We start from the raw sequence: 13037 nt of genomic DNA, 5'->3' as shown, positions 1-13037 counted from the left end.
GTTCAATAACTGCTGGGTATGAAATGGCAGACAGTGCACCGCAGGACATCTTCGTGGTCATGTATTTAGATGCATTTGTATTAAGGATAAGATGCAGACACTCTTTTTGCCACCACTTCCCCCTCTCACTGCTACCCCCTCTCTTTACTCTTATGCCCCCCCGCTCTCCTACATACTTTTCTCTCTTTTTCTTGCATGCCCTTTCTCTCTCTGACACCCCTTTCTCTCTCTCTGACACCCCCTTCACTCTTTCCTACATCCCTTTCTCTCTTTTTCTTATGTATCCTTTCTCTCGCTGACACTTTTCTCGTTCTCTCTCTCTTTGACACCCTTTTTCTCTCACTGACACCCCTTTCTCTCTCGATACCCCTTTCTCTTTCCTGTACCCCCTTTCTCTCTCTTGTACCCCTTCTCTCTCTCTCTCTGACACCCCTTTTCTCTCTCTGACACCCCTTTTCTCTCTGTGTTTCTCTTTTTCTCTCTCCTGCTCTTTCTCAATTTGCTCTTGCCAGAGCTCTGACATGATTGCTTGCAAAGGGTTACCCAGAAGAGGGCTGGGGAACCTCCGGCCTGTGCACCAATCTTGGCCCATCAAGGGTTCCAGTTTACCCTGTGCAGCTATTTTCACCAAACCACACCCAATTCTTAACCAGGTGATGTCACCTGGCGTCGCCTATCAAATAGGTTGTGGCCACCTTACCACACCTTGCCACAGCACCTTAGAATGAAGATTAGTTTCCCGTGTCGCAAAGCTGGTTACTTTGGACTCTCTGGGCAACCTGCAAAGAAGTTTCTACTAAGTTAGCTTCCTCATTCTTTCCTCCCTCTCTTTTCTCCCAGTGTTTGGAAAGGTATATATTTTACTTTTTACCTGTGGTTAGAAAAATTACTTTTTATTCTTAAACCTTGTTAGGGCTGGGCATTGGTTTGTGTGCTCCGCTTCCCATTGCTCTGGAAGCTGCATTTGTTTTGACTTGTTATCTGAGGAGGAGATGGAGGAGAAATTTGATCTGGTTCGCATTTAAAGCCAAACCTACCAAATCCCAACTTTCCAAAACAATATGAGAGCTGAAACACAGCCATCCTTCGGAATGTGCACTTTTCCAAAATTTCTGACGCCGTTCTCTGACCAAACGATGTTTACAAAAATGCTTATTTTAGGGGCAAGTGTGCATGAAACCAAGAGAAGAATGAAACACAGTCAAAGAAACCTGGATGGTTTCGAGACCAAGAGATTTACGAGGGAAGGAGGAGGTGGAGGGGAATGAAGTGAGCTGCAAAAGGAATTTGGGCAGCCTCAGCACGGACAATGAAATGGGGAAAGAGGAAGAGTAATAGGAGAGAGTGGTCTAGGGTTGTCATCCCTAGTGGCGAGCCAGAAAGAAGGGAGGGGGTGAAACAGCAGTCAAGAGAGACCATTGCACAAGGGGAATCTGGAGGAAGACTCTATAAGGGAAGAACTGTATAAGGGAAGACAGGAGAGAACACAAAACCAATAGTGTGGTGGCAAATTCAGAAGTGCAGTCCCTTCATGATAATCACAGGCATGCCCCTCCCCCCTTTTTTGCTCCTGGATGGAGAATGAGATCTTTATTAATGCCTTCTCCCACAACAACAGGCGTCCCTAGGAGCCAATAAGCATGAAATGGGAGAGTGTTAGCTACTGAGAAGAGTCTTCTTAGAGGCTGACTCACCTCATTTCACTCTGATTGGCTCCAATCAGCAGGAAAGGACAAGGAAGCATGTTAGAAGACTCTTCGCAGTGGCTAACACACTCCCCTTTTGTGCTGATTGGCTCATAGGATGCTGGAGACATAGGGACCCTGCTCCCAAAAAAGTAAGGGGGGGTCTAAGACTCCCTGAGACCCTGGATGACTAGATCACTGCACAAAATAGAGCAGAGTCCTGGAGGGTCAAAAGTTCCCCACCCCTGCATTATACATTGGGATTTGACAGAGGCTGCGTAAGCATTCAACATTTAAAGCACATCCCCCCCCAAGAATCCTGGGAACTGTAGCTGATCCATCATAGAACTACAATTCACAGCACTCTTGACAAACTACAGTTTCCAGGATTCTTTGGCCGGGGGGGGGACTGTGCTTTAAACATAGGGTATGTATGCAGCCAGATATGGTTGCCAATAACGTCCTATTTATAACCTTCTCTGCGTACGCTTTTTGCGCCTTTCTTTAGCAGGAGAAAATTTAGGACAATGTTTTGGCATTTTGGTTATGCTTTGTGTAACCCCCAAAATGGTACTATTACATTTTAAAAATAAATGAGACGCTTCCCCTCAGATTCCTTCCTCTTTTGGCAGGTCACCCGATCCTTCTGGGATACCTGCCTTATTTCAACACCCGTTGCCCAGGCCTCTTCCAGACCAAAGGCGATTTCTCTCTCTCTCTCTCTCTCTCTCTCTCTCACACACACACACACACACACACCGCCTGCAGCTGTCCTCAGCCATTAAACTAAGCCATTGGCTGCAGGCGAGGGTGGAGGATCCAATCAGACTGCTGTGCAACTCCTCAAGATGTCTGACTACTACGGTTATGTAAGTAAAAGCTGTTGCTGCAGCTGATGGGGAAAGCACAGATGCCACTGGCTCTGTCTCGCCGTGCTGCGTTTAGTGGGATGCCTCTGCTGTTGTTTCAGCCGTTTCTGGTGGTGTGCATTGTGGTGTCAGAGAGTATTAGAGATTATGAAGGCTATCCCCCAACCCCTGGCAGATTCTAAAGCATCTCTGCCATCTCTCGGTTGAGTTATAAATATAACCATGCGTGGATGCCTTCAGAGATTAGGCTGCTCCAAGTTAGGTTTAACGTCCAGCCCAGGCTCTACAGCGACTGTCAAGGATAGTCACATTTATTATGATGATTTGCTGTAATTTAAATAATACGTTTCTAGTCCCCATGACTGAAGGGGAAAAATATGAATATGAGCCTTAAAATGCAGGTCTCGAGGCATTCAGATTTGAGTCATACACTCAAACTGAGTTACTTGTTGGATTGTTGTGTTATGTTTCGAAACTATTTACTATTTGATCGTTATGGTACTAATGTGTTGATTTGCATTTTTCTTGTTCTGCTGTGAGGTGCTTTGAGCATATTTATATGGAAAAGCAGCATATTATTACTATTGTTATTACTGCTATTATTATTCTTAATCATTATTTTTATTTATTTATTTATTTGATTTGGATCCCGCCCTTCTTCCCAGTAGGAGCCCAGGGCAGCAAGTTGGACCGAGGGGTCCAATTTGGCCTGTGAAGCCACTTTCTCCAAACCACACCCACCTATCAATCAGCTGATGTCACTGGGCGACATCACTGGGGGCAGGGTTTCAATCCTGCTGGGTTTGCCTGTGGGGAACATGCTCGCAAAGCAGATCCCTGCAGAGAGCAGGACAAACGTCTCTGATCATCAGCTGGTGAGTGGTGAGTTCAATCTTCATGGGTGATGCTTTGCCAGAGCGTTCCCGGTGGGGAATGCTCTAGTGAAGCAAACCCCTTCCTGCGACCTCAAGGGTCAACTTTGACAGGTGGCAGGGACTGCTCTTTTCTTAGTCAGCTGATGTCAGATGATTGACAGGTGGGAAGTCCTGGCCACCTGTCAAAGTTATCCTATGTGGGGAGATAAAGCTCTGGCCTTCTGGACCAAAAAGATACACCCCGTGTATAAATACACCAAAATAAATAAATTTAAAGAAGGGTTTCCCCCAAGACCATTAAAAACACAGTCTAAATTTACCCAAATACACCATTGCTTTTAGGAAACTGGGGAAAAAAGGCATGTTATATACTTTGAATAATTGTTGTTGGATTGCAACAACGTTCAAATTCAACATTACTCCATCATCTCTGAGTATTGGCCATGCCGGATAGGGCTGATAGCGGAGAATGGCATAGAGGTTGCTTCAGCATTTACCCTCTCTCAGTCCTGATTGCACTGTCACTAGGGATGGGGGAGAAAATGGATTCAGTTTGCGTTTATAGCCGAATATATAAAATTTGTCCTTTATGAACCAGTATCAGAACTGAAACCCAGCCATCCTTCAAAATTCACACTTTTCTGAATTTTGCGAGGCAGTTCTCCAACCCAAGAGTGTATACCGAAATGCATCTATTAGGGGAAAGCTTACAGAAAAATGAATATAAGAGTTACAATGATTAACAATGCATTATATTAGAGTAAATTGCTTGCAAAAAATGTGCACGTTAGCCAAAACTGCATAAAAAAAGTGTCTGCTAGGGAAAATTCGTACTAAAATGCTGAAGAATTTTCATGAGGATTAAAAAAAAAATCTGCAAATTACTGCAGAAATGTGGAGAACTGAATTTAAGATTGGAAAAAATGAGAAATGGAGAAGAGCGAAACAGACAGATCCTTCTATCCCTAATTGTCACCCTGCTGATTTGCACTCTTTCTCCCCTTGCTGCCTGTTACTGCATCTCTCTTCTGGCCCTTCTCTCTCCGAATCTATCTCAACAGGTGGAGGCAAAGCCCGGAGACCTTATAGAGATTTCCCGCTTGGGATACCAGCACTGGGCCATCTATGTGGGCTCTGGTTACGTGATCCACCTGGCTCCTTCAGGTAAGGAAGGCTTCCAACGTTTCAACCAATCTTGGCAGTGGCACCTTGGTTTCATTGGGTATAGGCCATTCTGGAGCTTTTCATCAGTGCTGGATTAGGGCCCTGGGTCCATAGGCGGCTGTTTCCAGAGAAGGGTGTGGCTTGGCATGTCTGTCTTTACACTTTTCCTTCACACCTTGCTCCCTGATAGGGCCAAGAGGCCAAAGTGGGCGGAGCGACATGTATAGGTTTTATCTTTTATTTATTTTTATTTATTTGTTAAATTTTTATACCGCCCCACTAGCATAGCTCTCTGGGCGGTGTACAACAGAAAATATATACAATAAAATCACATAAATCAGTACAAAAACATATATATAAAAATCCACAAATCTAAAACCAAATTAAACATATTAAACTAAAATGCCTGAGCAAAGAGAAAGGTTTTAACTTGGCGCCGAAAAGATAGCAATGTCGGCGCCAAGCGCACCTCAACGGGAAGACTATTCCACAATTCAGGGGCCACCACTGAGAAGGCCCTGGTTCTGGTAACCATCCTCCGAGCCTCTCTATGAGATGGAACTCGGAGGAGGGCCTTCAATGTTGAACGTAGTGTATGGGCAGGTTCATATCAGGAGAGGCGTTCCAGAAGGTATTGTGGTCCCGCACCATATAAGGCTTTATAGGTTAAAACCAACACTTTGAATCTGGCCCGGAAACATATAGGTAGCCAGTGCAAGCGGGCCAGAACAGGTGTTATATGTTCGGACCACCTGGTCCTCGTTATCAGCCTGGCCACCGCATTTTGCACTAGCTGTAGTTTCCGGACCGTCTTCAAAGGCAGCCCTATGTAGAGCGCATTGCAGTAATCCATATGGTAGGCTAGTTTGAGCACCCATGGAAATTAATGGATGTGGCTAATGCAGATCCATTGGTTTCAATGGATCTACTGTGAGTAGAACTAACATTGGCTGCAACCATACGCTGTCTCTTTCCTGACGAAGGCCATCAGTCGGGGCCATCCAGGCACTTTCAGTGGGGAAACCAGGCCTGGAGCTGGACTGGAATGGGTTCAGATCGGTAGACTGAAATGGGTTACTTGGCCATAGGATGGTTCACGACAGATGCTCTTGGAGGTCACTGATTCATAGGGTCGCCATAAGTCGTAATCATCTTGAAGGCACATCACAACAACAACAAAGTCTTCTAGTTCTGGTTTTGTGCGCTGAGCAGGTATGAGCCGCATCCTGTATAATTGGCTTGCCTGCACAACAGAATAATACAGGTGGATGAAGACTGTCAGATAGCCCAGGGCTGTGAATTCTGCTGGAAGTGGGGGGTCCAATGATCACTGATCATGATCTTGCATCATTTTAAAATTATTCTTCTTGTAAAAGAGATTGCACATAGCAATGGATACTGCTACTTGGACATGACCAGCTGGGGTCCATTCATGTCAGTGGGTCTGCTCCGAGTGTAATTTAGTTGGATACCATCCTACGTTATCACAAAGGTGGAGCAACTCAGGCCCGGTGGCCCTCCAGGTCTCTGTATCTGACCCTTGGCACTCTCTCCAGGCCACGTCCCTTACCAAGTCTGCTTCCTTGAGTGTTTTTGACCGACTGGAACATGTCCCTGAACTCTGATCATGCCTCTTGCTTGCCTACATGGAGGACTGAGGGGGTGCATGAGGGGGTGCATGTGCAGAAACGAGCCTGATGTACAGAGGTAATATTTACATTCATGGCTCTACCCACTTTTGCCTCTGGCGCTGCCTTCCATTTGTTGGAAATGAGGGCAAGAGCAACTCCTGTTTGGGTTCTTTTGTTTGCATTCCAGAAGGAAGATAGAGTGTGGGTCCTCCAGCTGGCTAGGCTTGCCTACCTTTACCTGTGCTGTTCTCTACCTAACTTCCTTCCGTTGTAAACTGATATGCTCAGGGAAGCTGAGCAGCCCCTTTGCTTTTCTTCTTTGAGGAGAGAGGAGACATATTTGTCCTGTCTCCTGTCCGAGGAGAGAGGAGACATATTTTTCTTTGCTCTCTCTCTCTGCTGAGCCATGAAGGCAATACCCACATCTGGGCATTCCACCTCCAACTTAGTTAGAACTAGGTATGCCTTTGCTATCTGCTCTGTATTTCTATAAATAAAGTAGCTTTTCTTATTTTACTAAGTCTGAAGTCTCAGTGATCTAAATGCAGGGTAAAAGCCTGCTACTTAGGTAAATACACACACTGGCACACATGCAGCTCAGAAGCAGAGTATCTCTGCACACACACACCCCTCCGTGACATCATTGGCATGTGGCCCTCAGAAGGTTGCCCATAAGGGAATGCGGCCCTTGTAGTGAAAGCGGGGAGCTTTCCCCGTCTGCTCTCACTGTCCCAGGAGTCAATCCCCAGCCTTGGGCAATTGATCCCAGCAAATCCTGGTTTGCCAAGGATGTGCACACTCACACCAACCCTGCAAGGTAGTAACTGCCACCACCCTTCTAGCTGGTTAGCCACTCTGGGGCAAAGGGAACCTCAGAGCCCTGTTAAACACCAGAGCTTCTCAGAGCAAGAGCCTATATGTGCTCCTTGCTCCTTCTAAAGCCTCAGGCAAAATGCTCCTTGTTACACGGTAGTTGTAGTTGAATGGCAAGGACTGAATCTAGGAACTGACCCCCCACTGAAGTGAACACACATTGGTTAAAGTAACTAAAGTTTATTAAAAAGAATAAGAAAAGCATAAAAGTATTACAGATAAAAAAGAGGTGCACAAAATAAGGTTTAGCAGCAAACTGAATCCTGTTACCATACGCCCAGTGTAAGGTTTGGTAAGAAATACAAGTAAGATAGTTCTTGGCACAAATAAAAAATAACAAAGCTTTCTTGCCTAATCTATACTTACAGACCATAGAATCTATAGATGAATAGCCTTCTCCCCTCAGAGAATTGCGAGTCAGGATGGAAATGGAGCCACAACAGAGCATCACATATGGGACAAGGTGGTACTCACAAAGTGGGACAAAAACCCAAAGTTCTGAGCTCCTTCTTATGGAAGAAATCTTCCGCCCAGCTGGAGACAATTAACCAATTGGGATATTATCAAAAGGATGAAAAAAGTATGTTCCCACAACTCCAGGCGCCTCCTCTTGGTTTCCCAAGGCAGTTCCTTGAATTTTATGGCCTTGACGGAACCAGGCCCCTTCTACTGATAACAAAGTGTGAAGCTAGCTTGTAATCTCATACAGCTGGGGTTGTAATTGCCAAGTCACAGCGATGAGGCAAAATCAAACATTTAACTGCTTACTGGCAGGTTACAGAAAAAGATGTCAAGGGGAAAAATCCCCACAAGGCCTTGCATAGGCATTTTAAATGCAGGCCAAGGCAAGGCTGGCAAGCTGGCATGACAGCCCTCAGGATGAAAAAGGTTCCCCCACTCCTGGACTAGTGCCTGACTGATTATAACCTTTGGCATTGGTGACTGGTGCCCATTGGAACTGGTAGCGCGGGGGGCAGAGAGACCAACAGTAGTGGAAGCGGCAGCCATTGACAGGCAGAGTCAGAGCCAGCTAAGTCTTGCCCCCATCTTCCTCCCTGCTGAGTTCTACAAGGGGCGACACTGAGACTAAGGAAGAAGAAGCAGACAGGCAGGGTCACCCCCTGGACTGGTTGTAAGTAGGAAAGCAGGCAGATGGGGGGGACTAGCTGAGAGCAGACTGAAGTTGATGGGACAGTGCCTCCCTAGCCCCCATGGACTAGCCTCCACTGGCCTTTGGTATGGCTCGAAGCTGCTTTAAATCTGCAGTGTGGACATTGTTTGCAAAAAAAAACAGCAGCGGAGACTGGTGGCTCCATGTCAGTGTGGCAGTGAATCCACCCAGGTTTTAGACTGAACTTTCAAGGAGCTGTCCAATGTCCTGAGCCTGTTTTGGGAATAGGGTTCAGCACCTTGAACAGCTCCTTGACAGTTCAGACTAAAACCAGCACGGATTCACAGTCACCAGTCGCCACTGGCAGTCAGAACTCCCTTCCTATCTTCCCTTTATATCCGGGTGACTTGCAAGCCGACGCATGCCAGCCCAGCATTTCCAGCCTCATGTGTGTCATGTCCGGAAAAGGAGTGGTGAAGAAGGAACTCCTGTGGAGCATAGTCGGGGGCGATGTCTGTCGAGTCAACAACAAATATGACCGGAAATACAAGCCGTTCCCTGCGAGCAAGATTGTCCGGAACGCAGAGTCACTCTTGGGCAAAGAAATGTGCTACAGCTTCGCCAGCGAGAACTGTGAACATTTTGCCACCAGGCTGCGGTACGGCATAGCTAAGAGTGACCAGGTGCGTATAGATGGCTCTGCACTGGTGTGCGTGTGTTTCTGCACTGTGCCAGATAAGCATGGGCGCACTCTTCATCATTTCTAAAGGGTAGAGCTATTTTGCTGCGCTAATTGTGTAGCCCCCCTCCCCACATATCTTCTTGAAAGAATTATGCATGTGGCAGGTGAAAGATGATGATGATGATGATAAATTTATAGGATTGCCTTATTCTGTATGTGGCCACTCAACTGATTCAACCTACAGAACTGGCACGGTTACAGGTGCCACATAATACCTGTTGCACACTTGTAAGGAAATAGTCTTTTGGTGTGGCAGCACCTACACTTCAGAACTCCCTGCCTATTGACATCAGGCAGGTGCCTTCGCTGGCTTCTTTATGGTGCCTGCTTCAAACATTTTGTTTAGGTAAGCCGCTCCAGACATGTAGATGCTGATGTGTTTAAATCTCTTCTTAGTTTACTGTTAATTTTAATGATCTTTTACATGGTTTTCATTACTTCTCTTAAACTGTTTTTTTATTGATAATTGTAATATTTCTCATAAACCACTTAGAAGTTTCTATTATATTCAAACTCTCTCTGTGTGTGTGTGCAGATGAATTTAAATAAAAAATAAAATAGATATATTATTGTATTATTGTCATTAATAATAATAATAATAATAAATGTACCCTATATTAATTCTCTATGTGGCTTTCAAATCAGAAACAAACATCACACTGATTTAAAAGCAAAGAGAGCATTTGTGCTTTTGGCTCAGGAGAAATCCCTAGCTTCCTGAGCAAAGCGTTCAGCTAGAATTAGAGAATCTCTGGTCCTCTAGAGCAGTGTTCTTCAACCCTGGGTCCCAAGACGTTGTTGGGAGTACAACTCCCATAATCCTTGGCCATTGGCTAAGCTGGCTGGGGTCGATGGGAGTTGTAGTCCGACAACACCTGGGGACCTAAGTTTGAAGAACACTGCTCTAGATGTTGTTGAACTCCCGCTCACATCAGCCCCAGCCTGATTGGCCAATGGTTAGAGGATGATAGGAGATAGGAACCTAAGAAGAGCCTGGCTGCTGGTTCAGGCCAAAGGCCCATCTAGTCCAGCATCCTGTTCTCACAGTGGCCTACCAGATGCCTCAATGGGAAGCCCACAAGCAGGACCCGAGTGCAACAGCAACTCTCCCCACTTTTGATTCCTAGCAACTGGCATTCAGAGGCATGCTGCCTTCTGTCAGTGGAGGTAAAACACAGTCATCATGGTGTGTTGTCATCGTCCAGCAACATCAAGAGGGCCCCAGGTCTCCCACTCCTGCCTACTCACCATAACATATATAGAGGTCGCTTAACAGTTTCCCCTTCCATATCTCTTGCAGGTGAGAGACACCTTGGTCGCCGGCACAGTGGGGCTACTGGGCGTCGGGGTTTTGGCAGCAATGGCTACGGTGGCCACCAGCTTCTTGTCCAGAAAACACAGAGAAGAATAAATTGTTTCATGCATCCTTCTGCCGCCATGACTGGAAATCCTCTACTATTTCAACCTTAGCCTCTCTTTCCTACCCTGTTTCAAATTCTGAAAAAAGCACAGTCAAGAAGATGAAGGAGCTGTTTTTAATTCTCATTTTTAAAGCAAGATGGTGCACGCTGATGGTTAGATGCTTTCTTTTGATGGTCTGTGATTACCCTGGGAACGTTTTCAAGGACTTCTCGTAGAGCAAGGGAACCTTTGCCCTCCATATGTTACTGAACTGCAGCTCCAGTGAGCCCCAGCAGGCTTGGCCAATGGCCAGGGTTGATGGGAATTGTAGCCAGTGACAGCTGGTGCCCATTGGGACTGGTGGGGGGGAAGGCAGGGAGCCCAACAGTAGGTGGCGCCAGAGCCAATGACAGGCTCTGGAGCCAATGAATTCTATTTTTTTCCCCATCCTCTTCCCTGCTGAGTTCCACAAGGGCAACACTGAGACTAAGGAGGAGGAAACTGACAGGCAGTGTCACCTCCTGAGGCCGGGGGGGGGGCTGGCTGAGGGTAGGCTGAGGTTGGTGGGGCACTGCTGCACATACCCTAATGGACCAACCTCCACTGGCTGTAGTGAGAACTTGGAAAAGTTACTTTTTTGAACTACAACTCCCATCAGCCCAATCCAGTGGCCATGCTGGCTGAGGCTGATGGGAGTTGTAGTTCAAAAAAGTAACTTTCCCAAGCTCTGGCTATAGTTCAGCAACATCTAGAGGGCCAAAGGTTCCTCACACCTGTTTTAGAACCAAACTCTTTCCAACCCCACCCTTGCAGTTCTAGGTTTTTTTTGGGAGGGGGTTGTGTGTGCGTGTGTGGCATGGGGCAAAATGCCCTTCCTCAGTGGGCTGGCTTCTTCCTCATGGTTGCTCTTCCTCTTGGCCTAATCCCACCCCCAGAAAGAATCAAGCAGTGCAACGTGTGGGACGTATTCCTTGAAGGGGTAGAAACATGAGTGTGTTGGTGTGTGAGTGTTTTATGCCAGAAATTAAGTGTGAAAATTAACAAGGACTTGAAGTGTGGGTGTGGAAGAGGGGGTCGACCATAGAAACCAGCCAGCACACTTTGCTCATCAAAGGAGGACTTTACTCCTTGTTTCGCAAGCATTTGAGGTGTGGCTGGTGGGCAGGAGTGACGAAGCCTGCTCCACGTTGGCACCCAATCTGCGGAACTCTCTGCTGCAGGAGATTTGGCCAGCCTACCTTTCTGTGGCATCGATATGAACCCACCCGTACACTACATTCAAGATCAAAGGCCCTCCTCCGGGTGCCTACTCCAAGGGAAGCTCAGAGGGTAGCAACAAGGGAGAGGGCCTTCTCAGTGGTGGCCCCCAAATTATGGAATGATGTCTTTGACGAGGTGTGCCTGGCGCCAACACTGTTATTTTTACGGTGCCAGGTCAACACTTTCCTCTTCTCCCAGGCATTTTAGCATATGTTTTAAATTGTTTTCATATTGTTTTAAATTTTAAAATTGTGTTTTAAATTGTTTTTTAAATATGTGTTTTAAATTGTATATTTGTTTTAATGTTTTTGATTGCTGTAAACCACCCAGAGAGCTTCGGCTACGGGGCGGTATACAAGTGCAATCAATCAATCAATCAATCAATCAATCAATCAATCAATCAATCAATTAGTCACATCCACACCATACCTTTAAAGCACTTTTATACCACTTGAACAGTCACGGCTTCCCTCAAAGAATCCTGGGAACTGTAGTTTGTTAAGGATGCTGCTAGGAGATCCTCCACAGAGGTACAATTCCCAGCACCCTTAGCAAACTACAGTTCCCAGGATTCTTTGGGGTTGCCATGATTGTTACAGTGATGTCAGGGTGCTTTAAATGGATGGTGCAGATGTCACAAAAAACCCTGTTTAGACATCCCTTTCTAAAGTGCTCCCCTGAGCCATGCTGACACCAGCCTGTTTCATGCGTGCTGCACCTGAGCTGCGGAACTCCTTGCAGCAGGAGAATTGGCCAGCCTTCTTTTCTATGCTTTTTAGGCATCAGATAAAAATTCTCCTGTCTTTTTTCTTTACACATCCTTTTCTAGAGTATCACCCTGCACCAGGGTAATGTCACTTGCTTTTTCTGCTTTTAAAGATTCTGTTGATGTTGAAGTGCCTTTTGCCTGTTTTTGCTTTGAAGTTTGTAAAAATGCCCTGCAGCTTCTGTCTGAGAGTAGAAAGATGGGATTTTTAAAAAGTGTCAATAAATAGGTAGAAAAAAAAGTCTCTGTCTCTTGGCTTTGTGCGATTGTAAACACGGATTAGAATTCCCCTTTTGCTCTGCAAAGATTCTGAAGGAACAGTGGATGTGGGTTGTATTCATAGAATCATAGAATAATAGAGCTGGAAGGGGCCTGTAAGGCCATTGAGTCCAACCCCCTGCTCAGTGCAAGAGTCCTACTTAATGCCTACCTGACAGGGGGCTGTCCAGCTGCCTCTTGAATCCCTCCAGTGTAGGAGAGCCCACCACCTCCTGAGGTCATTGGTTCCAGTGTCATACCGCTCTAACAGGACATTTTCCCTGATGTTTGGCTGAAATCTGGCTTCCTGGAACTTGAGCCCATTATTCTGTGTCCTGCACTGTGGGATGATCAAGAAGAGATCCTGGCCCTCCTCTGTGTGGCAACCTTTCAAGTACTTGA

At 46.1% G+C, this 13037-nt stretch overlaps 1 protein-coding gene across 2 annotated transcripts; it reads left to right on the top strand.

Moving 5' to 3' along the window:
• Nucleotides 1–2423: 2423 nt before the first annotated feature.
• On the top strand, nt 2424–12604 carry LOC133374778 (phospholipase A and acyltransferase 3-like). Of its 2 annotated transcripts, none has more exons than XM_061605992.1 (4): nt 2424–2554; nt 4491–4593; nt 8623–8891; nt 10251–12604. In XM_061605992.1, exons 1-4 carry the CDS (start codon nt 2534–2536, stop codon nt 10359–10361), a joined length of 504 nt encoding a protein of 167 aa, XP_061461976.1. In that variant the 5' UTR covers nt 2424–2533; the 3' UTR covers nt 10362–12604. The 2 variants fall into 2 exon arrangements, with proteins under 2 accessions (XP_061461976.1, XP_061461975.1); XM_061605991.1 differs by lacking the exon at nt 2424–2554 and adding an exon at nt 3183–3429.
• Nucleotides 12605–13037: the final 433 nt, after the last annotated feature.

Source organism: Rhineura floridana, chromosome 22 (genome assembly GCF_030035675.1).
Source record: "Rhineura floridana isolate rRhiFlo1 chromosome 22, rRhiFlo1.hap2, whole genome shotgun sequence".
NCBI lineage: Eukaryota > Metazoa > Chordata > Lepidosauria > Squamata > Rhineuridae > Rhineura > Rhineura floridana.
The sequence above is the reverse complement of the archived record's forward strand: the minus strand, read 5'-3'. Positions and strand labels throughout refer to the sequence as shown.